Genomic DNA, 26,108 nt, shown 5'->3' on the forward strand with positions numbered 1-26,108 from the left:
TTGAGTCCGCCGGGCAGAAAGCCTGTGTGAAAGGGGCCTTGGAAATATAAAAAGTGCATTTTATATACAACTATATAGATAAGACCACAATGAGGAACAAATGAGGAGGAATGAGAGACAGAGAGACTTTGTTCCAAATCAGGGACAGTCCTTCGAAATCAGGGACAGTTGGTAGCTATGGAAGTTGTATAAAGTTCTCTATAAATAATAAAGTGTGTGTTTGGTTCTGTGCATCCTCCTACAAAGCTGTACACATAATTGGAATCTCCTCCCTCCCAGTGTAACATAAGCCCTCACCAAGGGACTGCGCCTTTAAACGAGAGCCCCATGACATTACAGAAACTTCAACCTCAACCTGTTTCTCAACCAATCACAAGCTGCCGCTCTGACATGCGCGCAGCCAATCAGCTCGCCCTTCTCAGTTTGACTCGTCCGCTTAGCCAGATAAACTTTATGCTGGGATCGGCCCCGGGGGTCCCCGGAGATGGGTTGGCCTCGAGTGACGTCAGAGGGACAGTAGCCAGTCGTGTGTTTCGCCGCGCTAGATTGATAAGCCCGGCGGCCAATAGGATCCAGGCGCTGGTATTTCCTGTATAGTAGTTTTTAATATGGCGAAGACTTACGACTATTTGTTTAAACTGCTTCTGATCGGGGACTCGGGGGTCGGGAAGACGTGCGTGCTGTTCAGGTTCTCAGAGGATGCCTTCAACTCTACCTTCATCTCCACCATAGGTGAGAAGCGGGGAGCAACTGGTGGGGACTGACAGGGGAGGCAGTGCTGGGGCCAGCCGCACACTCAGGAAAGTCAGGGCAGGAGGCTACGTGTTCAGGCTGCCTTCTGGGGAGGCACAGTCACATAGAATCAGCAGAGAATCCATGTTAAAGTCACTAATGCTTAAAGAAAAATTCTAAATTTGCTAAAAAAAAAAAACAACTTGTTTTCCTTAGTGGGTGGTAAGTCCCACATTCCTTCCTGCTGAATCCGACACTTCCTGGTGTGTCAAATGACACAATCCCTGCTGGGCCCCATTAGGGTTAGCACCTCATCTCTTTAAACCAGGACACATATTAATAAAACAGGTTCTGGGGTTAATTTAATGTAGATCAGGCACTAAGTGAGTTTAATTACCACCTTAATCAGCCACAGAACCTGTGTAAGGGTCCTTTCACACAGGCTTTCCGTCTGGCGGACTCCGTGTTGCTCAGCTGGGATCGATCCGCCGATCTGACAGCTCCGTCTCTGCTCTCTGTGCTGCGACGGAGCTGTCAGAGCACTGGGAGATGGGATGAGAATGGACCACCTGTCCGTTTTCATCCAATCTGATCCTCCAGACGGATGGTAAAAAGGGTTTCCATCCGTCTTGATTTCACAGACAGGATCGGATCGCATATCAGTGGGTGTCAGCGGACATGTCACCGCTGACATCTACCGCTCCATAGCGGTGCATGGAGCATCCAATCAGAACCGTCTGAAAAACTGACAGGTGGACCTGATCGCAAAGCCCGTGTGAAAGAGCCCTAATTAATGTGTTTTTGGGTTTAAAGGGATGAGGTGGCAATCCTTGTCCACGTGACAGATGGAGCATGGCACGGAGCATTTTCAGGGTTTCCTTTCAAGTCACAGTGTTTCTATATGGGTTCATACATATGTAGAGGTTTTTTTATGAACTAGCATAAATTTCATTGCGCACATGCTACTGTATGCAGCCTTCCATACAACTTAACAGCTGTGTAGCACTGTTCTTGCTCTTTGCATCCAGTGTATTTTCCTCAACGCAAAACTTCCACATTTGGAAGGTACATCAGATGTTTTATTGGCGTTTACATGCGCATGCACAGGCATCAGCCATTACACTAGTATAGTACTGCTACGTAGAGCTATTAACATCTATGGCCAGTTGTACAGGGCACATGCGTCTCCCCAGGAAAGTGTATTAAACATATCTGTTTGCAGCAGCCCTTAGGCCCCTTTCACACAGTCGGACCGATCGCATCTGCCCTTGATCGGCCCACCCATTCTCCTCTATGAGGAGACGGTTGTCAGTGGCACCCGTCTGTCATCCGATCCGACAAGACCTGCTGAAAACAGACGGATGGCGATACGTTCACCATCCATCCAGTGGGTCAGATCGGATGAAAACTGACATGCTGTCTGTTTTCATCCGATCTCCCCATGGAGGAGAGCAGGACTCTGACAAGTGCGTCTCTGTACAGTGAGCAGAGATAGACACGGACCTGTCATTCGCTTGCTGAGCAGGGATCAACGGAGCTATCCCCGCTAAGCTAGCAGGGTCTGCACCATGAGAAAGGGGCCTTAGGCTTCGTTCACATCTGCATGTTCTGCTTGCGGTACCATTAAAGTGATTTTTTTTTTTATTTTTTTGTATAAACTAATGGCTTGATAGAGCAATGGAAGGATCTAACTAGAGATGGGCTCAGGCGTGTTCAAGTTTGCAGGAGCCCAGTCCCACCAGGGAGCCGACACTGCAGTCCGCTAATCACAGCCAGTGGGTCATTTTCCAATCTGTGCAGCTGCAGATCAGGAAATGTCTCAGTGCCTGTTATACCGGACTGCAGTGTCAACCTCCTGGAGGGATCAAGCACCTGGGAACTCGAACATGCCCAAGCCCATCTCTAGATATAACCCCTGTCAGATTTTTATTTCGCCATCCATGTCCCATTGTGGGGACTGATGTTAGAACTAAAGGCAAAACTTTTTATTTTTGCATAGAGTAAGGCAAGGCTCAACAAACCCCGGGCACCAGGTCGCATTGGCGACTAGAATTAGCGGCCTGGCACCTGGGTTACACTGCCGGAGGGGTCTTGTCGCCAGGCATCCCAGGTCTCCTGCGAGGTGCAGGAGTCTCCCGCATGTGGGCTGGGGCTCCCTGACACTGGCAAGTGCCACGCCCACATGTGGGAGACTCCCGCACCTCGTAGGAGACATGGGATGTCAGGCGAAAGAACGGTGTCTGTCAGCTGTGACAGAACGGAACCGATGCTTCCTGTGTAGTTCTGGCTCTGTCCCGTCACAGGTGGAGTGATATCAAATGCCCTCCACCTGTGACAGGAGAGATACAGGAAGCATTGGCTCTGAATGCTTGCTCCAGCGCTGCTCAATGATCTCCACCAGCAGTAAGTCACATGTGCTAGGGGTGCAACTAACCCCCAGCACATTATTGTAAATATCCCAGTATGTGCTGTGTTTATGACTCCTACCACCATGACAACTTCAAATCACTGAAGTGGTTGGGGGGTTCCTTTAATATCTTTCAGAAGAAGTAAACAAAGTACACATGGGTCGAATGCTGGGCAACATCAGCCGGTTCAATAGGAACTGGCCGCCTTTGGGCCCGTGTGTATGGCAGCCGGTCCGACAGAAGCCGGCCATTTGGCATGCATGAAAAAAAGCTAGCTCCTAGATTTCAAGCAAATTTGTCAAGCCCTGGAGTAAGGGAGTAAGGGAAAGTTATAACCGTCAGTTTTTTTTCTTTTAGTTGCCATGTGTCCCACTGGGGAGATTTCTCTCACTGCCTGTCACATAGCCAAACAGGAAGTGAGAGTATATCCCTGCAAATTCTTTGGGGTCCCCCAGGTCACCAGAACTAGTGTGCCCATTGGAAGATTTCCCTTCTATTACAGAATTTGGGATTTCCATTTACTTTCACTTTCAATGATAATGGTAAACAGGACAAATGGAGAGGGAGAGTCTGCTTAATGGAGGACCAGACAACCAGTATGCCAATGAGAAGAGAGGGGCGGGGCGAGCCACAGCTCCGGTAATGGACACTCAAACAGCGGTTCGGGAGCGTGCCTGCTTGGGTGCCCCCATTGCAAGCTTCTTGCTCTGGGGTATTCAGCAGGAGGGAAGGGCCAAGAGTGCTGGCGGGGAGACCCGAGAAGAGGAGGAACGGGGCTGCTCTGTTCAAATCCACTGCACAGAGCAGGGAAGTAGAACTTGTTTGTTATTTAACAAAAAAAAAAAAAAAATTGCCTTTTAATATCATTTTCAATATAGAGTTGCTTGTATAGCCAGATTGCAATGTATATGATGAGCCTAAAGCCTCGTACACAATTCGATTTATTGGACGAATATTCATCCATTTTTTTTGTTGCCTGCCAGTCTCATATCAAAAGTTAAGCGGTTACATAACATGAAAATTTTCGTACGACAGAAGTTATATCATCGGAAGTGATGTCATGTGTTGAATTGTGTTGGCTGTATTCTTATGTTTCTGAGCATGCGTAGTCTTACGTTTTTTTTTTCAGACGAAAACTGTACTAATTAAACAAAAATCTGACGTTATGTTTATGTACAATTAAAATTTTATAGCCTGCACCTTCAGTTTTTGTCATCTGAACAGTTGGAATCGGCTGTCGAAAGCACTATACTATGAGAAAATCGGCAGCGGTACGAAATATTACTTACGTTTGTTTTTTTTTTGTTTTTTTTTTTTATCGTGACAGTAGTCAGCAGAAAATGTGTCGTCCTTTTTCTGTGTTCCAGTGGAACTTTAGGCTAGTGAATTAAAATTTTCAGACAGGCTGAATTTTTAATGCAGAAGACATTCTTTGTTTTAAGCTACTTACCTGCCTGTACGCGTACATGGCTGCTCACTGTACAAATTTGGCAATGCCAAATCTGACTGAACTCCTGCGCGAAAGTGACGTCATCTCTACCTGATCAAAGACAGCGACTGTGGATCAAGACCCAGATGTCAGTGGGCAAGCAGAGAGCTCAGGGGCGCTGCATCGCTGGAGCCAAGGTGAGTATTGTTCCACTTTATGGTACAGTCGGATCATAAAGCCTCCATTAGATCTGTCAACTATGCAATGTAAGGGCCTGTCTGATTGTATACAGAATTATTGAATAGTTTAGGTAAGTTTACATGATGCATAGCTTTGATAAATCTAAAGTTGGTTGTACATAAATTGTAATGTCAGATTGTAACTTGTAGGGTGAGCCTTAAGTGGGATACACACTAGTAGAAAATCTGCCGAAAATTCCCGTCCGAGGAAAAATCATCAGATTTTCGGCTAGTGTGTACACAACTTTCAGCAGCCGATGCCGACATTTTCAACGAAAAAAAACGGAGGGACAAACGCCAAAATTTTAATCGTCCCTCCCCAGACGACCAATTTTCGATTAATGTGTATGCAGTAAGTCCACAAAAAATTGGATACGAAAAACCACGCATTATCTGAAGTTGCTGACGACCCGGAAGTCTAGGAACAAATGTCCCAAAAAAAAAAAAAAAATCGGACGAGAAATTTCGTGAACATTATATGCACTGTAGACTAAAAACCGTTATGACCACTGAGCATGAGAGAGAAAAATCGGAGGATATTTTGTCCGATTTTCGTCAAGTGTGTACGAGCCTCTAGGCCCCTTTCACACAGTTGAGTCCGTCGGCGGACTCCGTTTTTCTCAGCGTGGGAACGATCTGCGGATCCCCCACTGAGCAGGCGGATGACGGCTCTGTGTGCGGAGACACAGCTGTCAGGTCCCCGCTGTTCTCTATGGGGGAATCGGATGGGAACAGACTGTCTGTTCGTTCTCATCCGATCCCATCCAATCCGCTGGACAGATGGAAAATAGGGTTTCCATCCGTCCAGATTTGACGGATCGGATGTCAGCAGACATGTCTCCGCTGACATCCGATGCCCCATAGAGATGCATGGGGCATCCGTTCAGATCCGCGAAAAAACTGACAGGCGGATCTGAACGGACTCCCTGTGTGAAAGGGGCCTTAGGGTCATTACACACGTTACAGCCTGTTTTTACAATCTCCTTTTTAGATCTACCAACAATACCAAGATATAGATGGATATAGCAACAATAATGTAGGCAAGGGCCTGCCTAATCAAATGCAGATTGATTGGTCGTTTAAGGTGGGTACTCTTGTTAGCATAGTTTTGGTAGATCTAAGATTGATTGTACAGAGATTGCATGGTCAGTTTGTAAAGTGTATGGTGAGCCTCTCTATTCAATCTCCTTTTAGATTTGCCAAAACTATGTAATATGGGGACACACCTATCTATCCATTCACTCCATATGCAGTTAGGCAGGCCGTTGCACTACATTGTTGATGGCAGATCTTGAGGATATTGTATGATCAGATTGTGCAGCTCACCATCTACTACACAATCAATTTAGATCTACCTAAGCTATGTCATTTGAGCAATAACCTACCTACCTACTCTATCCAATAATTTATCCCCAGTCAGGCAGGCCCTTGCACTACCTTTATGATGGTATATCCAACAGAGATCGTAGAAACCCTAAGGCTCACCACACAAGTTACAATCTCTGTACAATGAACTTTAGCTCTAACTAGGGTTGCACCGATGCCAGTATTGGTGCCGATTCTAAGCATTAAAACTGATACCTAATGGCTCGGTTCTTTCAGCTGTCAGCGGGATTCTCCTGCTACCAACTGAAATGTACACAAAAGAAAAGAATGCAGCAATCATCGGTTGTTAAGGAGCAGGGCTGCCGCGTCTTTAACAACTGATGACTCCTTCATCTGTCAGCCGACCTCCCCGCTGACAGATAAATGTGATTAAAACCAGGGCTTTCTGTAGGATCAGAGCGCTCTCCTGCTGGGTCTCCACTCCATCTCCAGCCTGCCGTGCAGCACGACAGGGGAAAGATGAGACAAAGAGAAGCCAGCATCCGGATGAGCAGCATGAGCAAGGGAACCGCAAGGCGGGTGCAACCAATGTCCTGCATGGAATTCCTGCTTGCCCTGATATCACCATCCTCCACCTCCTCCTAGACCAGTGATGGGGAACCTTGGCACCCCAGATGTTTTGGAACTACATTTCCAATGATGCTCAACTACACTGCAGAGTGCATGAGCATCATGGGAAATGTAGTTCCAAAACATCTGGGGTGCCAAGGTTCACCATCACTGACCTAGACTGTTAGATCTATTGCAGGAGGGCAGACAGCAGCACTGCTCTTCTTCAGCTGAGGCCACCTCCTCCCAGGTAATGGGAGAAGAACAGACAGCATGTCGCACATCGATCTTCAGCAGTGTGAGGAGAGAGGGGTTTATAGTGGGGGAAGAGGGGTTAAGGGTGGTACAGTGGGGAGCAGGTGTATGTTGGGGGGGGGGGGGACAGTGAGGAACAGGTGTGCTGGAAGGGGGAAGACAGGCATTCAGGGTGGTACAGTGGGAAACAGGGCTGCAGGGGGGCACAGTGGAGACCTGGGAAATAGGTATCGGTAATTGGTATCGGCAAGTACATTAAAAAAAAGTATCGGTACTCATGCTCGTTGCTAAAAAAAGTGGTATCGGGGCATCCCTAGATCTAACAAAACCATCTATTTGAGCACCTACCTAATATATCCAATCATTTTATACTCCGTCAGGCAGGTCCTTGTACTGCATACTTGGATAGTAGATCTAACAGAGATTGCATTTTGTCCCAGTAGTGGGAATCTCTCTGAGGACCCAGCCAGCAATAAAATTCCTCACAATTCTAATCTAAAAGGTCTTGTGCACCTGGCCATAGGACTTTATCTAGGATTTCACTTTGAGGTAAGATCCAACGTAAAATCTTGTCCATACATTGTAGACCTGTAACATTTGTGGCAGTGATGTCGGACATTGCCTCCCATCCTTGGTTGCTAGGTCACAGGCAGATCCTGCCCCCTGCCCCCACGGTGAACACAGATTTTCTGTTTTTCCCTTCTGTGCGGCCCTCAGTGCCCCTGTGGACCGTTTCTGTGGTTTCAGTTTCTCATGAAATGTCTTAGGCTGGGTTCACATATATGTGAATTGGATGCGTTTTTTAACTGCATCCAAGTCGCATAACGTGAATCAGACCGGCTTTCAATGGAGCCAATTTACACATGTGCGGGGCAGCTGCGGTCCAAATTTAAAAAGGGTCCTGTGCGATTTTTGTGGCCAAGTTTAGGTGCGAATTCAAGTAAAAATTTGTACCTGAATTGCACCTAAACCCGGTGAACAAACTGCACCGGAGTGCAAACCGCAGCTGGATATGTGTGACCCAAGCCTTAAAGTGGAGTTCCACCCATTTTCGTAACTTTAGATGTATGTAATCCCCTTTAAAACGACTTTTACCAATGGAAACTTTTTTTTTTTTTTGCTAGTAAATACCTTAATTTCTGCTTTATTCCTCCTCTCCTCACTTCCGGGTCCGATCGGCAATGACGTCATTCTGCGATTCGCAGTGTGTGCTGGGATGTATTCCATTCCAGAAATCTCGCAGTATTACCCAGGAGCTGAGCTGCACTGTGTGTATTCAGGCCGTGACCTGCCCCGCCTCCGCCCCGCCTCCTCTCAGTGAGTTGTATTGTATGCATTGTATTCAGGACATGCTCTGCCCGTCTCCTCTTAGTGAGCTCAGTGAGGATATAATGCTTTCAGTCCTCGCTCACTGAGAGGAGGCGGGGCAGAGAACGGCCTGAATACAATGCAAACAATACAACTCACTGAGAGGAGGCGGGGCAAGTCACGGCCTGAATACACACAGTACAGCTCAGCTCCTGGCTAATACTGCGAGATTTCTGGAATGGAATACATCCCAGCACACCCTGCGAATCGCCGAATGACGTCATCGCCGATCGGACCCGGAAGTGAGGAGAGGAGGAATAAAGCAGAAATTAAGGTATTTACTAGCAAAAAAAAAAGTTTCCATTGGTAAAAGTCGTTTTAAAGGGGATTACATACATCTATGTAATCCAACCTATTAAAAATGGGTGGAACTCCACTTTAATTCTCTAGGCTTTATTTTAGCCATGTGATTGGTATTTTCAAATCTCATTGGACTCGATAAAAAATAAAAAGGATCCCTAGGCCGCCTTCACACAGGCGTTAAGGTGCATAAATTGAGTTTTAGTGGCAAGAATCAGTGGATTCTTGTGGCTGCAATGACAGGTCTATTTGAATAGCGGCGGCCACTCATCCTGTATAAAGTGACAGGCAGAAAGCAGCCGACGCTGTTTGCGAGTAGCTGCACACCAAGCATTTACCTTTTGGTGTGGAATGGGTGCCCAAGCATAAATGCAGCCAGAAATCCAGTGAATGCAGCTAAATGCATGTGTAAAGGGGGCCATATTGTGGTGTTAGCTTTGTGAACTGTGTCTTATGAAGCATGCCCTCACTCTCCAACAACTACTATAGTATCTTCGCAATCTTTGACCATTTCTTGTAGTATGCAGGTGTTCTTTGACCGTATCCTATTGCTTGTCTGCAGGTTTCCAACAGCTAAATTTTATATGTGGCCCTTGTATGATGCCAGGGCCTCACCCAAAGCCCTGTTTATCATGCAAGGAGACCACCATCGCTCTAGGACGTCCTTTTCCTTTATAAACCTTTTAGACGGTAAACTTTTGTGTAGGGCGATTTTATTGCATCTATTCTAATGGGTGACATTTTAGAGCAGATAAAAAAATGCCAGCGTTGCTTTGATTGTATGAATGACTTGCTAAACTTTGGACTTACTGCTTAGTTTTATTGAGGATATCAGATGCTGTGTTGTATATTTCCTAGTCATTACCACTGGTATGCAGATCAGTACTTTCATTTCTCTATTATGCTTCGATTATATTGTATAGCTGCTAGAACATAGAAGATGGCAATGGTGAAAAAGGTCCACCAAGAAATGTTTTGGAAACCCAGATTTTCGGTTACAAAACCATTTTTTAAGGTCTGGGGACCTTTAAAGTCTCCTTCTCCTCTTCCCAGCCAGTGCAGATCAGGGAAACGGGTTGATTTACTAAAACCAGAGCGTGCAAAATCTGGTGTAGCTGTGCATAGAAACCAATCGGCTTCAATGTTTCATTGTCAAAACTTAATTGAAGAAGCTGAAGTTCGAAGCTGATTGGTTACTATGCAAAGCTGCTCCAGATTCCCCCCCCCCCCACAGAGTACCTAATCTGCTGCTTACCCAGTGTTTTAGCAGAGATTTGACTTCTGAGCCCATAAGAGCTAAATTCTTCTTGGTGCATTCAGACTAGAGATCACTGATCCACTGTTCGCTGATCTCCTCCCGCTCCTCATCATTATTCCCCTGCAGCACTGTTGGGCTGATGGTTGAGCAAGGTACAACCATGGAGGGGAATGGGTGGTAAATGCCAAAGTGTTCTCTCTCCAACGTTTTTGTTGGATGGTCACCAGAAAACAGAAATGGACAGAGTACTTGGCAAAAAACCCTGGAAGGAATACCATGTAGGGTAATTTAAAAACATGTCATTAAACATTTGACACAAGTGGGCTGTAGGAAGGCTTTGTGGCTTTAGTGCCTTGTTCACAGGTGCAGCAGATAGCTGGTTAATCCATGTTACCTTCCCACGGGCAAGTTAAAGAGGAGCTTCCGGCTCCTTCAGAAAAAAATAAGTCCGCAGCTACTGTCCTTACCCAAGGCAATTTTTATATCTGCTATTTAGTGCTGTCGCCATCTCCACTAAGTGAAACTGGCAGTGAAGCCTACTTCCTCTTTTGGGCAGAACTCCGCTTTAACACAGGAATTTGTATCTATTGCCATGGTCACTGTACAGTGCGGCAAATTTTACACAGTGGAGTTGATTTACTGAAACTGAGAAAGCAAAATCTGGTAGAGTTTTGACTTTTTTGTCAAGGCTTAATTGAACAAGCTGACGTTAGAAGCTGATTGGCTACCATGCACAGCTGCATAAAGACATGGATGAGCGAGTTTGGGGTGGAAGATCTTCACTGGCCTGCACAGAGTCCTGACCTCAATCTGATAGAACAGCTTTGGGATGAATTAGAGCAAAGACTGCAAGCCAGGCCTTCTTGTCCAACATCAGTGCCTGACCTCACAAATGCGATTCCGGAAAAAATGGTCAAACATTCCCAAAGGCACACTCTTAAAGCTTGTGGACCTTCCCAGAGGAGTTAAAGCTGGTATAGCTGCAAAGGGTGAGCCAACTCAATATTGAACCCTATGAACTATGACTAGGATGTCATTACCATTCATGTGCAGGCAGGCGTCCCAATACTTTTGATAATATTGATAATATAGTGTATCTTTTCATCCCCGTACTGTTCCCTTAATTTCTTGTTCTGCTGCCTCAGGACAGGAAGCGAGGTGAAATCTCCCCTTTTTTTGCATTTGCTAAACCCTGGTTTTTCCAACCACCCAACCAACTATAATGGATTAGGGAGTTTGATGTCTGTAACAGATAACCTATCAAGCATGAAGTGATAGCTATATATTAGAACTACATAGAAGCATGTGTCAGTAGATTTTCCTCTCTCTTTAAAAGAGAAGCATGGCCAAAACTTTTTCGTCCATACTTCTATTCTGGGTCATGGGAGTGCACTTATTTCTGCAACTCTATGACCCAGATTTATTCTGTGGGCTAAAGCCCTTTGTCAGCCAATGTCACAGAGCCGCTCCAGGCACTGCAAGATCCAAACTTTAATATCGGGATCAACCCAGATGTCTGACAGGCAACTGGTCCAGTCTCAGTGCGCCGCTGAGAGCCTGAGCCGGCCGCTACCATGCTCTCCACAGCCCCATGCCCTAATGAGTGCTGAAGGGGCAGAGCAGAGAGCTGGGAACTGACTGTTAGTTCTCAGGTCTGCTCTGTGCAGAGATGTCTGAGTGATCTGTTGTCTTTGATCGCCCAGTTCTCGGGCTTAGAGTCAGTGGGGGACAGCTGCCGCATTGGATCAATGCTACAGCCATATAGGCGAGTATGTGTTTATATTTTTTTATTTCCCACACTTCTCCTTTAACAATTTTAACAGGCAATGTGCCTGGGCAGCGCAGAAATAGAAGGGATAAATACATTCTAAATGGTGTCCTTTTGATGCTTCTTTCTCCTTTTTTGTTGTCCTAGGCAAGGTGCTACTCACTCATTATTCACAATGTAAAGCCCTGTAGGGAATGTCTATTTGTTTTGCAGCACTTTGTCCAGAACACTGAACTATTAATCCACCTCCTTCCTCTGTGAAGGTAATAATCTCATGTCCTTCCCACAGGGTCTGTTTAGTCACAAGTCTGTTATTTCTTCAGTTTGGATTTTAAAGGCATAGTTCATTATTTTCATAGAGATGATTCGTTTAAAGCAGGGGTCTCCAAACCTTCCAAACAAAGGGCCAAGTCCTTCTTTCCTTCAGACATTGGCAGGCTGAAGTGTGGACAGTTGGAGTAGAAAATTTTCTAGCATCATTCGAAGTAAACAATATCTCATCTTTAGTATCAGTGGGAGGAATAGTGCCCCATCGTTGGTGTCAGCAGGCAGGAATAGTGCCCCAATCCTTGGTGTCGGTGGAAGGAATAGTGCCCCACCCTTGGTGTTGGTGGGAGGAATAGTGCCCCACCCTTGGTGTTGGTGGGAGGAATAGTGCCCCACCCTTGGTGTTGGTGGGAGGAATAGTGCCCCACCCTTGGTGTCGGTGGGAGGAATAGTGCCCCACCCTTGGTGTTGGTGGGAGGAATAGTGCCCCACCCTTGGTGTTGGTGGGAGGAATAGTGCCCCACCCTTGGTGTTGGTGGGAGGAATAGTGCCCCACCCTTGGTGTCGGTGGGAGGAATAGTGCCCCACCCTTGGTGTCGGTGGGAGGAATAGTGCCCCACCCTTGGTGTCGGTGGGAGGAATAGTGCCCCACCCTTGGTGTCGGTGGGAGGAATAGTGCCCCACCCTTGGTGTCGGCGGGAGGAATAGTGCCCCACCCTTGGTGTCGGCGGGAGGAATAGTGCCCCACCCTTGGTGTTGGCGGGAGGAATAGTGCCCCACCCTTGGTGTCGGCGGGAGGAATAGTGCCCCACCCTTGGTGTCGGCGGGAGGAATAGTGCCCCACCCTTGGTGTCGGCGGGAGGAATAGTGCCCCACCGTTGGTGTCGGCGGGAGGAATAGTGCCCCACCGTTGGTGTCGGTGGGAGGAATAGTGCCCCACCGTTGGTGTCGGTGGGAGGAATAGTGCCCCACCGTTGGTGTCGGTGGGAGGAATAGTGCCCCACCCTTGGTGTCTGCGGCAGGAATAGTGCCCCACCCTTGGTGTCGGCGGCAGGAATAGTGCTCCACCCTTGGTGTCGGCGGGAGGAATAGTGCCCAAGGGCTGGATAAAGGATAGCAAAGGGCTGCATCTATCCTGTGGGCCACAGTTTGCAGACCACTGCTTACTGCCTACTAAAGGGTCTGTTTACCTCTACCAAAAACCTGCCTGTGTGGGTAAGAAAAAACTATGCAGCTTTGAGGAAAGTTGGAAAATGTAATTATAGGTGTAGGTCATTTATGTACCTCATGAATGTTTATGGGAAAACTCCTAGGACATTACTAAGGATGTTGCTCAGACACATCTAGCTTACTGTTCACCTTCACTATTACAGGAGCAAGCTCTTCTCTGATTTAACCTCCCTAGAATGCTTTCTCTCCCCTGATTATCTCTACATAAGCCTATGTGTCCATGCACACGTAGGTGTTTACAGGCGTATTAGAAGAGGGGCATTTACAGGCAGGAGAAAAAAAACCCACCAAAGAGCAGAAAAACCGCTGAATGCATCTCAACGCACCTGAACACTAGGCACGTCTATTGTTTGAGCATTACTACATTCCAGTGGCCAGGATACATTAATATTCTGACCAATGGAATACATTAATGCAAAAACGCTTGAAGTGCTTAAATGTGTGTGCAGACCATGGCTTTTAACGTTTTAAGCAGCTGAGCTTTTCTCCTGCCGGGAGTTCTGGTGTTCTATGGGGCTAAACAGACGTCCTCTGCATGAGGCCTTTTAGTCCTTGCAGCCTGACTCCTAGCCCTGCCTGCATACCTGCCTTGTGTCACTGGTAGTTTAGCCAGTATAAGTACTTTAAAAAGCTGCTTTTACGTTCAGATCCTGGACATGTGGCACATCCTTTGTATCTTACTACTAGCACTGGAGGTTGCTGCTTTGTTGGTGGCTAACTGAACCATGCAGCAGGTGCGTTTGCAGTTTCATTGGCCCAGAAAGGCTGAGCTGTTTGGCAGGCAGTGAGATCATTGGTGGGGAAAAAGCAGCATTGCGCCATTTATTGCAATTGACACAGCAGACCTCACCATTGATTGTAAGGGTTTTTTTTCTCAGAGGTATCCATTACTCACCTCCCCTGCCGCCTGCATCTCTGATTTCTGTAGTAATGAAAATTATGCAGGATCTAACACTTTGGGAGTGTCAAGTTTATGGTCCGCTGTAGGGATGCACCGATCTGACTTTTTTGGATCCGATACCGATATCTGGTGTTGTGAAATCACCGATACCGGAACCGATCCGGAGCTACACACAAAGCAAGCGGCTGCAGTATAGAGCAAAGCCGCTGCTTCATGTGTATGGCTCCTCCATTCACAGGCAGAGTGCATCTGATATCACTCCGCCTGTGAGCCGGACCTATACAGGAAGTAGCGGCTCCCATCCCATACTACTGCACCTAGTAAGGGATGGCTGAGCCGTTACCAAGCAAAAACCGGATCGGCCAGTGGATCGGTCAATGTTACCGATCCCCCTGATCCATTTAAAATGGCCATATCGGCGCCGATATCCAATCCGAATATCGGATCGGTGCATCCCTAGTCCCCAGCTGCTCTGATGTCCCTTCTTCTGAGCCCTCCTGTTATCTACAGGATACAGTAGTGACATAGGAGCTGTAAGGGGATACCATGTGTGCTAATTGTCTTGCTCAGGTTTATTTTCATTTAAATGAGCACTTATATTTGCTCATTTGCACAGTATATGTGTGTATGTGTATGTGTATATGTATATGTATATATATATATATATATATATATATATATATATATATATATATATGATATACATGATATAACTTTTTAAGCTTTGATTAAGCACCGAAATACGTTAGATGGTTACGCTGTTTCATCATTTTTGTATTGTGGAGTTTCTTTTCTGAATAATGCTACAATAAAGGTCTTTTTAATTAGCCAACCAGAATGTTTCTTGCACCAAGAGGATACCATCGTGTACAACAGTGGCACTAAGAAAACAATCCTGAACAACCTTTAGTCAGCGATCTTTTACTGCTGAGATCACAAGTGGTGCAGTAGAGATACACATTCTAGGTTTCCTTTGCAAAGGGGCATTTATTTACTTATTGTTATGTTAGTTACTTTAAAAGAGAACAGGGCAGCACAATGGCTCAGTGATTAGTACTATGTCTTGGAATACTGGGGTCCTGAGTTCAGATGAGGACACTACCTGCGTAAAGTTTGCATGTTCTCCCTGTGCTTGTGTGAGCTTCCTTCCACATTCCAGTGACGCACTGAAAGGTCAACTGGATCCTGTCTAGATTGACTAGAATGAATGTTAGGTAGGTATCTTAAATTAAAAGCTCCTTGAAGGCAGGCTGCTTTCTACAGCCCTCCAATGCAGGTGCTTGCCACCATGTACACTGGGATAAGGAAATGATGAATGGCTGCAAACCACTGTTCAATAATGTATTCCACCAAGTATCAAGCACAGACCATATACCATGAAGGATACAGAGTAGCTGACGCATTTCACATAACTGTGTGCTTACTCCTAACGGACAGGCGGTCCGTTTCCATCCGTTCTCCTATAGAGGAGAGCAGGGATCTAACAGGTCCGTCTCTGCACACAGAGTGGAGACGGAGCAGTCATCCGGGAGTGGTCATTCGCCTGCTCAGAGGGGATCGGTGGATCGATCCCCCGCTGAGCAAAACGGAGTCCGCTGGGCGGAAAGGCTGTGTGAAAAGGTCCTAAGCCTGCCAACACAAGGTTTAAATCCTGGCTGGTTCCTGTTGAACCATCTATGACCAGCCTAACTCTTTTATGCCCTCGACCCCCCCCCCCCCATTTCCTTCATTGCCATTGCTCCTCCCTAATTTGCATCCTCATTCGGCGTTCTTCCTGCCCCTTTTATGATAGGTTACAGCTAGCCGTGCACACAGGGATCCCTCTCATTAGAAAATTGATTGTAAAGGCAGAAGGTTGTTTATCTTAATGCATTGCAGCAGCCCCCCCCCCCCCCCCTAATACTTATCTGATGTCCCTCTAGATCCAGCGATGTTGCAGGAATGTCTTGGCTGCCCCGGACTCCCCTGCTCATTGGTTGAGACTGCAGCGCAGCGCCATTGGCTCCCGCTGCTGTCAAAGTCATTCAGCCAATTAGAAGGGAAAGGGCTGGGCCGCGGCTCCATGTCTGAATGGACACAGGGAGCTGTGGCTCGGGTCAGGCGCCCCCATAGCAAGCTGCTTTCTGTGGGAGCACTCAACAGGATTGTATGGCTGAATTTGCATCGCATTCAGACCAAAATGGTGCAGAACTTTTTTTTTGGTCCGCACTGGAATTGGATCACATGGGTGTTCACACTCATACGATTCGATTCCTAAACAATTTTACAGTTTGCACTGCAATCTGCAAACCGATATGGGGGTGTCATTAACTTTGTATTGACACCCGCAGTGGTTCGCATATGGCAGTGTGAACTGCCTGTGAGAGACATGCAATGTGGGAACCCGCACAGGAATCACGCTGGTTCCTGCATTACATATATGTGAACCCATCCTCACTGTATCTTGTTGGATGCAGTCATTCAGCTGACAATTTTCCACCAGTTCTTTCAGGGTCGTGCAAAGTTCAAATTTCCTGTTAAATCAGTTGAAATTCAAGCCAATTATGGCAAGTCTATAGAACAGGGGTATTGAGTTACAATTCACCGAGGTCCAGTAATTAAAATTGTCTTCTAGCAGCAGAGGTTCGAATATCATGTTGGTACCGTCGCAGATTTTCACGTGAGCCAAACCGCATGTTGCTGCAGCACAATTTTTTAAAAAAACAGGTAAAGGACTTTTCTTTGTTTCTTGCGGGTAGTTCAGCCTATGACGTGTGCACCTAATGCACATGCACAGTTCTTAACCTATCCTTACATCAGCATCCTCAGTCCCCACTGCACATCAGTCCCCTTCACATCAAGATCCTCTCTTGAGCAGTGTCCTCAGCTCCCCCTTTACATCATCCCCCTCCACCCCTTTTACAGTAGTGTTCCCACACTTCCTTGACATCAACCCCCATTAACAATAATGTCTTCTGACCCTATTTACATCATTCCCCCCCCCCCCATTCTAGTCCTCAGCCTCCCCCTCCCCCAATTCCAGTCCTCAGCCTCCCCCCACATTCCAATCCTCAGCTCCCCCCACAAATCTTACAAATCTCAGTCCCCAGCTTCCCCCACAAATCTCAGTCCTAAACTCCCCCCCACACTTTAATGCCCTCAGCCTCATCGCTGCAGTCCTTGGCATCCCCCTACCGCCCCATATTTAAGCTGGCCATAGACCTGCCGAAAAATCGTTTGAAAATCTGCCATTTGGTCCGATCGTCCATTTTTTTTTTTTGTCCGGTTAATGGGCACAAATAGAAAATCGTTTTCAACTTTTCAGAGCCGAAAAATCGAAGGAACAGTTTTGAAAATCTGCCAGCCGAACGATAAACAAACGATCAATTGAAAGGTTAATGTGTTTCTCGGCTGATCTGTTTGCACTAGGTATATATGTGACAAACTGAATTAATTTATGTCCAATGTTGAACCATTTATCTTTGAAATTCGGTCATTACATGATGCGATCGTCTGCTCTCACGGCTGAGTTTTCAATTTTTGAAAATGAGTTAGTCCGATATTTCGGCTAGTGTATGGCCAGCAGTAGTCCTTAGCCCTTTTTATCTTCATCCCCCTCACTGTCCTACCTTACACAGACAGATCGGAGGGACACATGCTGTGCTGTCTGGATGGAGTCGGGCGTTGCAAGATAGTAATTGGCTGCTAGGACTGCCCTTCATCCTAGCAGCCAATCACCTGCTTCTTAACCCCGACCAGCTCCTCCCTTCATCCAGAACTGTTCCGCCTTCCGCTGTCGGCTCTGTGAGGATTAAAGCTACCGTAAGGGGAAGAAAAGGCTCCTAAATGGTGGGACTGCGGCAGTCCGAAAGGGAGAGTGGTGCAGTCCGCATTTGGCCCGCAGTCCGTCATTTAGTGATGCCTGCTATAGAAGATGCTTCTCCAGCCACATAGAGTTGCACGGTTTCTCTGTACCAGGGGTGTCCAACCTTTTATCCTTCCTAGGCCACATCGGAAGAAGGACAGATCACAAGTTAACGATCACTGATCTAGATAATGTACCTAGCTAATAATTAGTAATAAGAAGTAATAAAACTTTTTTTTTTTTTATGTTATATTGCAATATTTTTTTTTATAAAAGCGGGCACCATTAGTGCAATATGTGACATTGTTTATGATAAAGAATGCATTGATCTCAATGGATGTAGTAGCAAGGTGTTCATCAGATATTTTTGTTCTAATTTTGTCCCTTGAAAATGGTTGCTCACAAATATAGGTGCTGCAGAAAACTGATGACATGAATAAGGCGTGATTGTGAAGAGTGGGAGATATTTCTTTGGGAAAATGAACCTTTTAAGTCCAGTAAAGAGACTCTGTCAAATCTTTCTTTTGCTGCATGTGTTTTGCTAAGTGTAAACGCATTTTTAAAAAAAATGTAACCTTGTTAAGTAAGTTTACGGTTTTGTTGGGCTGCATTTATGGCCATCTTGGGCCGCAGGTCCGGACACACCTGCTCTGTACTTATTGCTCAGGTGAGTATTGCTTTCCTTTCTATCTTTCCATTCCTCTTTGTGGCTAACATTTCCAGTAGAATACCAGGTTGGTGTGTAGCTGGGTAGCAAGGAAGATTAGCCTGTAATCATTTTTTTTACTTTTCACCACAGGGTATGTAAATCCAAAGTTTTACATAATCTTTCTAAAATTCTGTGGACTACAGTAATCCCCCGCTCCATCGCGGTTCAGTTTTTGCGGTCCCGGTAATTCGCGTTTTTTTTTTTTGTAATGTTATTTTACTATATAAATCATTAAAAATGAAATATTTTTGTGTTTTCCATAGCTCTTGCTCTGTCTCTCAGTATCTTTTATGTGTTTAAATGAGTTTCTATTGTTTTAAAAGTGTGTTTAAAGACCTTAAAATGCTTTTACACGTACAGTGACAGTAAAAAAACATGCCTACAATGCATTTTAATAGGGTTTTTCTATTTCCCGGAATTTCACTTTTCGCGGCTGGGTCCGGAACGTAACCCCCGCAATGGAGGGGGGTTTACTGTATGCATTGTCATCTTGTAGTAAGTCACCCTGTATACCAGTGGTTCTCAAACCAGGGTTCCTCCAGAGGTTGCTAGAGGTTCCTTGAGCAATTTCTACCTCTCAGGCTGCATTCACACCTGAGCGTAGCGTTTTAACGTGATTTTTACCGCGTTTTTCAGGCGTTTTTTTTTCAGGTGTTTTTGGAGGCAGGCATTGACATCTAACAAAACCGCTGGTAATCAGCCCAAGAAGAAGCTCATGTATTTTTTTGAGCGTTGTGCATTTTGCTTCAGGCGTTAAAACGCTCAGATGTGAACAGGGGCCATTTAAATGAATGGGGTTTTACTTGTTGGGCGTTTTGGAACGTTTTTTTTGAGCGTTTTTGGAGCTGAAAAACGCTCAAAAACGCCCAGGTGTGTATGGAGCCTCAGATAAGTTCCCAATGACACCAGTGATCTTTTTAGCTACCTGGAAGAAGGTAATTCTTCCTAATGTCCACAAATGTAAGCAACATTCATCCCACTGACCATCACACTAATGTATCTTGAGTTGTAAAATGTAGTCATTTATAGCAGGGGTTCCCTGAGCGGGGAGACCTGAAAGTTATTTCAAGGGTTCCTCTGTTGAAAAGGTTGAGAAAGGCTATACACATAAATTGCGAATTAGAGCAATGTCATTTCTGTAAGATATATGATCTGTAGCATTCAAGCAGAGGTAAGAGATACTATCAAGGTCATTGGAGACTCCCTCTAGGGGTCCGTTCTCACCATATGCTTTGGGCTGGGCTTGCCTAACACATTCTCAAGGCATACACAAGGCAATACGCCTTAAGCCCCATATTTTCAGGGCACGGCAGTGTTGTGTGCTGAAAAAAGGTAGATATTTTTTTTTATTTGGTGCACTGGTCATCACAAAACTCTGCAAAGAATGAGCGTGACATTAAAATAAAGTTGAAAAAAGAAAGGAGAAAAAAACAAACTGTGCCGTGACACATTGGCATCGCTCCCTTTACAGCTCACACCAGTGGCTGCTGGGGTGAACGGGCCTAAATTGTCACCACCATGCTCTCCTATATGCAATGTTAGTGGGCTTCAGCAGGCTTTCAACAAACTTCAAGATGTTCTTAAGCCTGCTAGCAGCTGTGTAAAGGGCATATTAACCACTTTACCGCTGCTCACTAGAGCTCTACTGCGGCAAAGTGGCTCGATAACGTCTGGCGACGTAGACCTACGTCACCAGACATTCCCCTCTCTCTGCGGCGGGCGCGCGCTGCCGTAGGCTCGCTCCCACTGTATTCAGTCACAGCGGGAGTCAGGCCAGGGGAGGAGCGGTGGTGATCACCGACGCTCTTCCCCGATTGTTGGGGAATCGAGTGTGGAGATCCGCCCGCTTTGTTTACAGCATAGCTAAGCCTGCGATCTGTCCCTGTGTCACTCAGTCACCTCCCCCCCCACACACGTTAGTAAGCACCAGGCATGCATTAACCCCTTGATCACCAATAAAAATTAACCCCTTCCCTGCCAGTGTCATTTTTACAGTAACAATGCATATATATAGCACTGATTACTGTAGTAATGTCACTGGTACCCCCAAAAGTGTCAAAAATGTCAGTCAAGGGTCCGATCTGTCCGCCGCAATGTCGCAGTCCCGCAAAAAAAAAATTGCAGATCGCCGCCATTACTCGTTAAAAAAAAAAAAAAAAAAAAAAAAGAAATCTTTCCCTTAGTTAGTAAACACAATAACTTTTGCGCAAACCAATCAAAATACGCTTATTGTGATTTTTTTTTTTTTCTTACCAAAAATATGTAGCAGAAAACAAATTGGCCTAAAATGATAAAAAATTTTGATTTTTACATTTATTTTTTTGTTTATAGCGCAAAAAGTAAAAATTGCACAGGTGATCAAATACCACCAAAAGAAAGCTCTGTTTGTGGGAAAAAAAGAACGTAAATTTTGTTTGGGTACAGCATTGCATGACCGCGCAATTGTCAGTTAAAGTCGCACAGTGAATCGTAAAAAGCGGCCCAGACGTAAGACAGCAAAATCCTCTGGTGGTAAAGTGGTTAATGAACATCTTTCATTTGGTCCATCAAAGATACCATTGGAAATGTTATGCAATATCTCTTCCGTAAGTGCCAAAGAATCCCTGTTGATCCTTTTAGAAATCCTGATAACTGATATCTTCCTGTGCTCTCTGCCAGTGTTTACTTTACCAGTCACCCTGGGGACTACAGAACCCCTTCCTTCTATATTATGGAGAAGGGAGTTTATTAGAGATCTGGAGACGGGGCCAGTTACTGTAGTCCTGCAGCAGAGGACAGGGGGAAAGGTTTCTAACCCTGTCTTTGGGTGACAACGCTGCTTCTCTAGTACAATAATTGGGCGTTGTCATCCTGTTAGGAAGTGTGTTGCTGGCAGAATTGCAAGCTAAAAAAAAAAGCAAATAGCCGCCATATCTACGGACTGGTATGTTGCAACATTATACACTTTGTTCTTGGGTTTGGATAAGAAAAATTTTTTAATACTTTATGGTGATTTCCATAGCTTACAGTAGGACCCTAGGTTTTGTTTTGTAATCCTTATTAAAAAAAAAAAAAAAAAGTACTGGATATGAAACCATTGCGTAATATTCATGATAAATTAGGACTTTTTTTTTTTTTTTTTTGGGCTAATTTTTTTCTTTTCAACTACAGCCCTGCAGGTATCTGTTTCTCCATGCGAGTCTGGACATCCACTGCTTAAGAGAACCTTTTACACATGTTTTGTTAATTCTTAAAGAAATTCTTATGTATATAAAGTACATTGTTTCCCTGGTTTTGCTAAAAACGGAAAACCAAATCCTTGTTCTTATCTGACAAATATTTGGCCAAATTCATGCAGAAAAGGAACCTCAACTTATACAATCTGTTACACTACACAATTTGTTTTTTTTTGGTAACAATATAAGTGTGTGTGTAATATATATATATATATTTACACTGCTCAAAAAAATTTAAAGGAACAATTTTTAAACACCTCAGATCTCAATGGGGAAAGATCTCATGCCGGTTATCTATACTGATATAGACTGTGTAATGCATCAGGAAAGGATGTCCCATCGTTTGATGGAAATTATCAACCTACAAAGGGCTGAACTCAGACACCCTGAAAATCAAAGTAAAAAATTGATGCAGTAGGCTAGTCCATTTTGCTGGAATTTCATTTCAGCAACTCAAAATGGTACTCAGTTGGTGATCTGAATGGTCTCAGGATACTTTAATGTTTTTCATGACACAGAACTGATGGTAGCGCTTACCTTTTCTTCTCCAGACAAGGTTTTTCCAGATGCCCCAAACAATCAGAAAAGGGGATTCATCAGAGAAAATGACTTTACCCCAGTCATCAGCAGTCCAATCCCTGTACCTTTGGCAGAATATCAATATGTAGAGAAGTGGCTTCTTTGCTGCCCTTCTTGACAGCAGGCCATCTTCTAAAAGTCTTCTCCTCACTGTGCATGCAGATGCACTCACACCTCCTTGTTGCCATTCCTGAGCAAGCTCTGCACTGGTGGTGCCCCAATCCTGCAGCTGAATCAACTGTAGGAGACTGTACTGGCGCTTGCTGGACTTTCTTGGGCATCCTGAAGCCTTCTTCACAACAGTTGCGTCTCTCTTCTTGAAGTTATTGATGATCCTATAAATGGTTGATTTGGGTGCAATCTTAGTAGCAGCAAACTCCTTGCCTGTGAATCCCTTTTTGTGCAAAGCAATGATGTGACTGCAAGTGTTTCTTTGCAAGAAACCATGGTTAGCAGTGGAAGAACTACTTTTTTTAAGCACTGCCCTCCTTTTAAAGCTTCCAGCCTTTTATTCTAACGCAATCAGCATTACAGAGTGATTTCCAGCCTTGTCCTTGTCAACACTGACACCTTTTGTTAACAAGAGAATCACTGACCTGATGTCAGCTGGTCCTTTTGTGGCAGGGTTAAAATGCAGAGGAAATGTGTGGTGTTTTTTTTTTTTTCTAGATTTACGTTTATTTTCATGGCAAAGAGCGACTTTGCAATGAATTGCAATTCATCTCATCACTCTTCATAACATTCTGGAGCATATGCAATATGCCATCCTAAAAAATGAGGCAGCAGACTTTGACAAATATTATTTTCAAAAATATTCTCACAATCTCAAACTATTGGCCACGACTGTACTGGATTTCCGCCAGACATATCGTTTAGCGTTGAGGCCAAATAATTCAGTTTTTGTCTCATCTGACTGGGGGTGTTGAAAATGATTGGCACATAGTTGCATTGCGATTCAGCCTTTAACGAATTTGCACCGATGCAGAATTCAGCTGAATTGCAATTATGCATGACATCATTCCGGTTCCCCCCCCTAGAATGCGGGCACAGCAACATATGTCAGCATGCCGCCCCCAACCGCACTCCCCAATCTGGATTTGTAGCTCAGCACACCTGTCGCCTCCCCAATGGGCAGGCGCAGCGCCACTGTGACACGTCTGTTACATAGAAGAGCACAGGGATAAGGCACAGAGTCTGCTTCAGCAATGAGCTGGGAAGGGGACAGTAGGAGTGCTCCCAAAGGTTTACATGACCAGAGACCACCCTGTCATCCTTAATGTAAAGGCCCATACACACGATAAGTAAAATTTCATCCGACGAGCAATTTGCTGATTTTCAGATCGTTAGTGCTTTCGACAGCGGATTACGAATTTTCGGATGACAAAAACTGGATTTGCAGGCTATAAATTTTTTATCGTCCGTGAACACAACGTCCGATTTTCATTTAATTAGTACAGTTTTCATCCGAAAAAAATCATAAGAGCAAGACTAGGCATGCTCAGATACTAAAGAATACATACAAAACAATTCAACACATAACATCACTTCTGAAGTTGAATTCTGTCGTACGAGAATTTTTGTATGTAAGTAACCTCTTCACTTTCCATATTAGACTAGCATGCAACAAAAAAACTAGAAAATTAGTCCGATAATCTGATCGTGTGTACAAGGCTTAAGTGAGGGATGAGTGTATAGAAGTGGCACAGCCCCCCCACCTGCTGCATCTATCCAGTATGTGTGTACTGAGTGCCTATCACATTGGGGGCTGCACTCCTTTTTTTCTGTCTACTTCCTTCCTGAGATTTCCCTATAATCTTCCCCCTCTGGAAACATCCACTAATTTGCAAGCAGTATACTTCTTTCTGATTTGCTGATTGAAATGCCTTTTTTTTTTTTTTTTTTGGAAGTGGGTGTTGACCTGTTGTCTATCCAAGTTGCTGCCAAAAGACTGATCAGTGATTTGTTAAAGTAATATCAAAGGGTATTATTCGTTTTTCTTTAAAATAAAAAGATATAATACTTCCTGACCATCTGTGTATCATGTCTGCCTGCAGTCTCTGACCATCTCCTGTAGTATGTCTGCAGTCCCTGAACACCTCTTGTATCATGTCTGCGGTCTCTGATCACCTCTTGTATCATGTCTGCGGTCTTTGATCACCTCTTGTATCATGTCTGCGGTCTCTGACCATCTCTTGTATTATGTCTGCGGTCTCTGACCATCTCTCTTGTATCATGTCTGCAGTCTCTGACCATCTCTCTTGTATCATGTCTGCAGTCTCTGACCATCTCTCTTGTATCATGTCTGCAGTCTCTGACCATCTCTCTTGTATCATGTCTGCAGTCTCTGACCATCTCTCTTGTATCATGTCTGCAGTCTCTGACCATCTCTCTTGTATCATGTCTGCAGTCTCTGACCATCTCTCTTGTATCATGTCTGCAGTCTCTGACCATCTCTCTTGTATCATGTCTGCAGTCTCTGACCATCTCTCTTGTATCATGTCTGCAGTCTCTGACCATCTCTCTTGTATCATGTCTGCAGTCTCTGACCATCTCTTGTATCATGTCTGCGGTCTCTGACCATCTCTCTTTTATCATGTCTGCAGTCTCTGACCATCTCTCTTGTATCATGTCTGCAGTCTCTGACCATCTCTCTTGTATCATGTCTGCAGTCTCTGACCATCTCTCTTGTATCATGTCTGCAGTCTCTGACCATCTCTCTTGTATCATGTCTGCAGTCTCTGAACACCTTTTGTAGTTTATTGGGGGGAACCTGGAGCTCCTCTTTAGTTGTCTGCTGTGTTCAGACTTTGCTACATGCAGGGAGTGTCCTCTTCTTCTTCCCTTTAAAAAAAAAAAAAAAAAAAAAAAAAAGTCGAGCTCTTCTGACTGCTTGAATTTTTTGATGAAAACCATGGACATTAACCGTGATTGATCGCGGAATCTAATCGTATCGTTGACCGCATAATCATCGAATCGTGAGACTAGTGAAGATGCACACCGCTACATCTGACTAGAACACCTTTTTTCCCATGTAGCCTCCAAATCTTCCAGGTGTGATTCTGGCAAAGCTCAGTCATGACTGCATGTGGCCTTTCTTGAGGAGTGGCTTTTCTTGCAACCCTCTCATACAAGGCACATTTGTGGAGGACTAGTGCTATTGTTGTCACATGCACACAACAACCACACTTTGTCATAAATTCCTGCAACTGCTCAGAGTTGCTATAGGCCTCTAGGTAGCCTCTCTAACCCGTTTCCTCCTGGCTCTTTCATCCAGTTTGGAACGACATCCTGATCCAGGGAGGTACCATATACCTTCCATCTCTTCCTAATAACAGACTTCACTGTGCTTCTAGGCATTGATAAAGCCTTTGACTTTTTCAAAAGACTTGTGACTTGTGCCTGTCTAAACTATATCATGGAGATTTTTTGACAGTGCCTCTTTCCACCCATAGTTGATTGTTTGCTTCATTTGCACTACATGGGACTGAAATACTCGTGGAAAGCTCTCTTCATGCTGAACTAATCAAAATGACCACAGCTAATAATAGTTTAAAGTCAAATGGCTTTGTGTGCCATTGAGAGGGTGATTAGCTACACCTGATTGAGTCATTTTAGGCGGGTGATCTCTATTCTAAATCATTGATTCTGTTTTGTTGTGTTGTGTTTTTTAT

At 44.9% G+C, this 26,108-nt stretch overlaps 1 protein-coding gene across 1 annotated transcript in view; it reads left to right on the forward strand.

Annotated features, from left to right (window-relative positions):
- The first annotated feature begins 467 nt into the window (after positions 1 to 467).
- The window catches only part of RAB8A (RAB8A, member RAS oncogene family), an 85,041-nt gene continuing 59,400 nt past the window's right edge, over positions 468 to 26,108 (forward strand). The window contains exon 1 of the mRNA XM_082270670.1: positions 468 to 732. Within this exon, the coding sequence (XP_082126796.1) occupies positions 609 to 732 (124 nt within the window). The 5' untranslated portion in view covers positions 468 to 608. The remainder of the gene's footprint in view (positions 733 to 26,108) is intronic.

This window comes from Pelophylax lessonae (genome assembly GCF_965119305.1).
Source record: "Pelophylax lessonae genome assembly, chromosome: 1".
In the NCBI taxonomy this organism is placed as follows: Eukaryota; Metazoa; Chordata; class Amphibia; order Anura; family Ranidae; genus Pelophylax; species Pelophylax lessonae.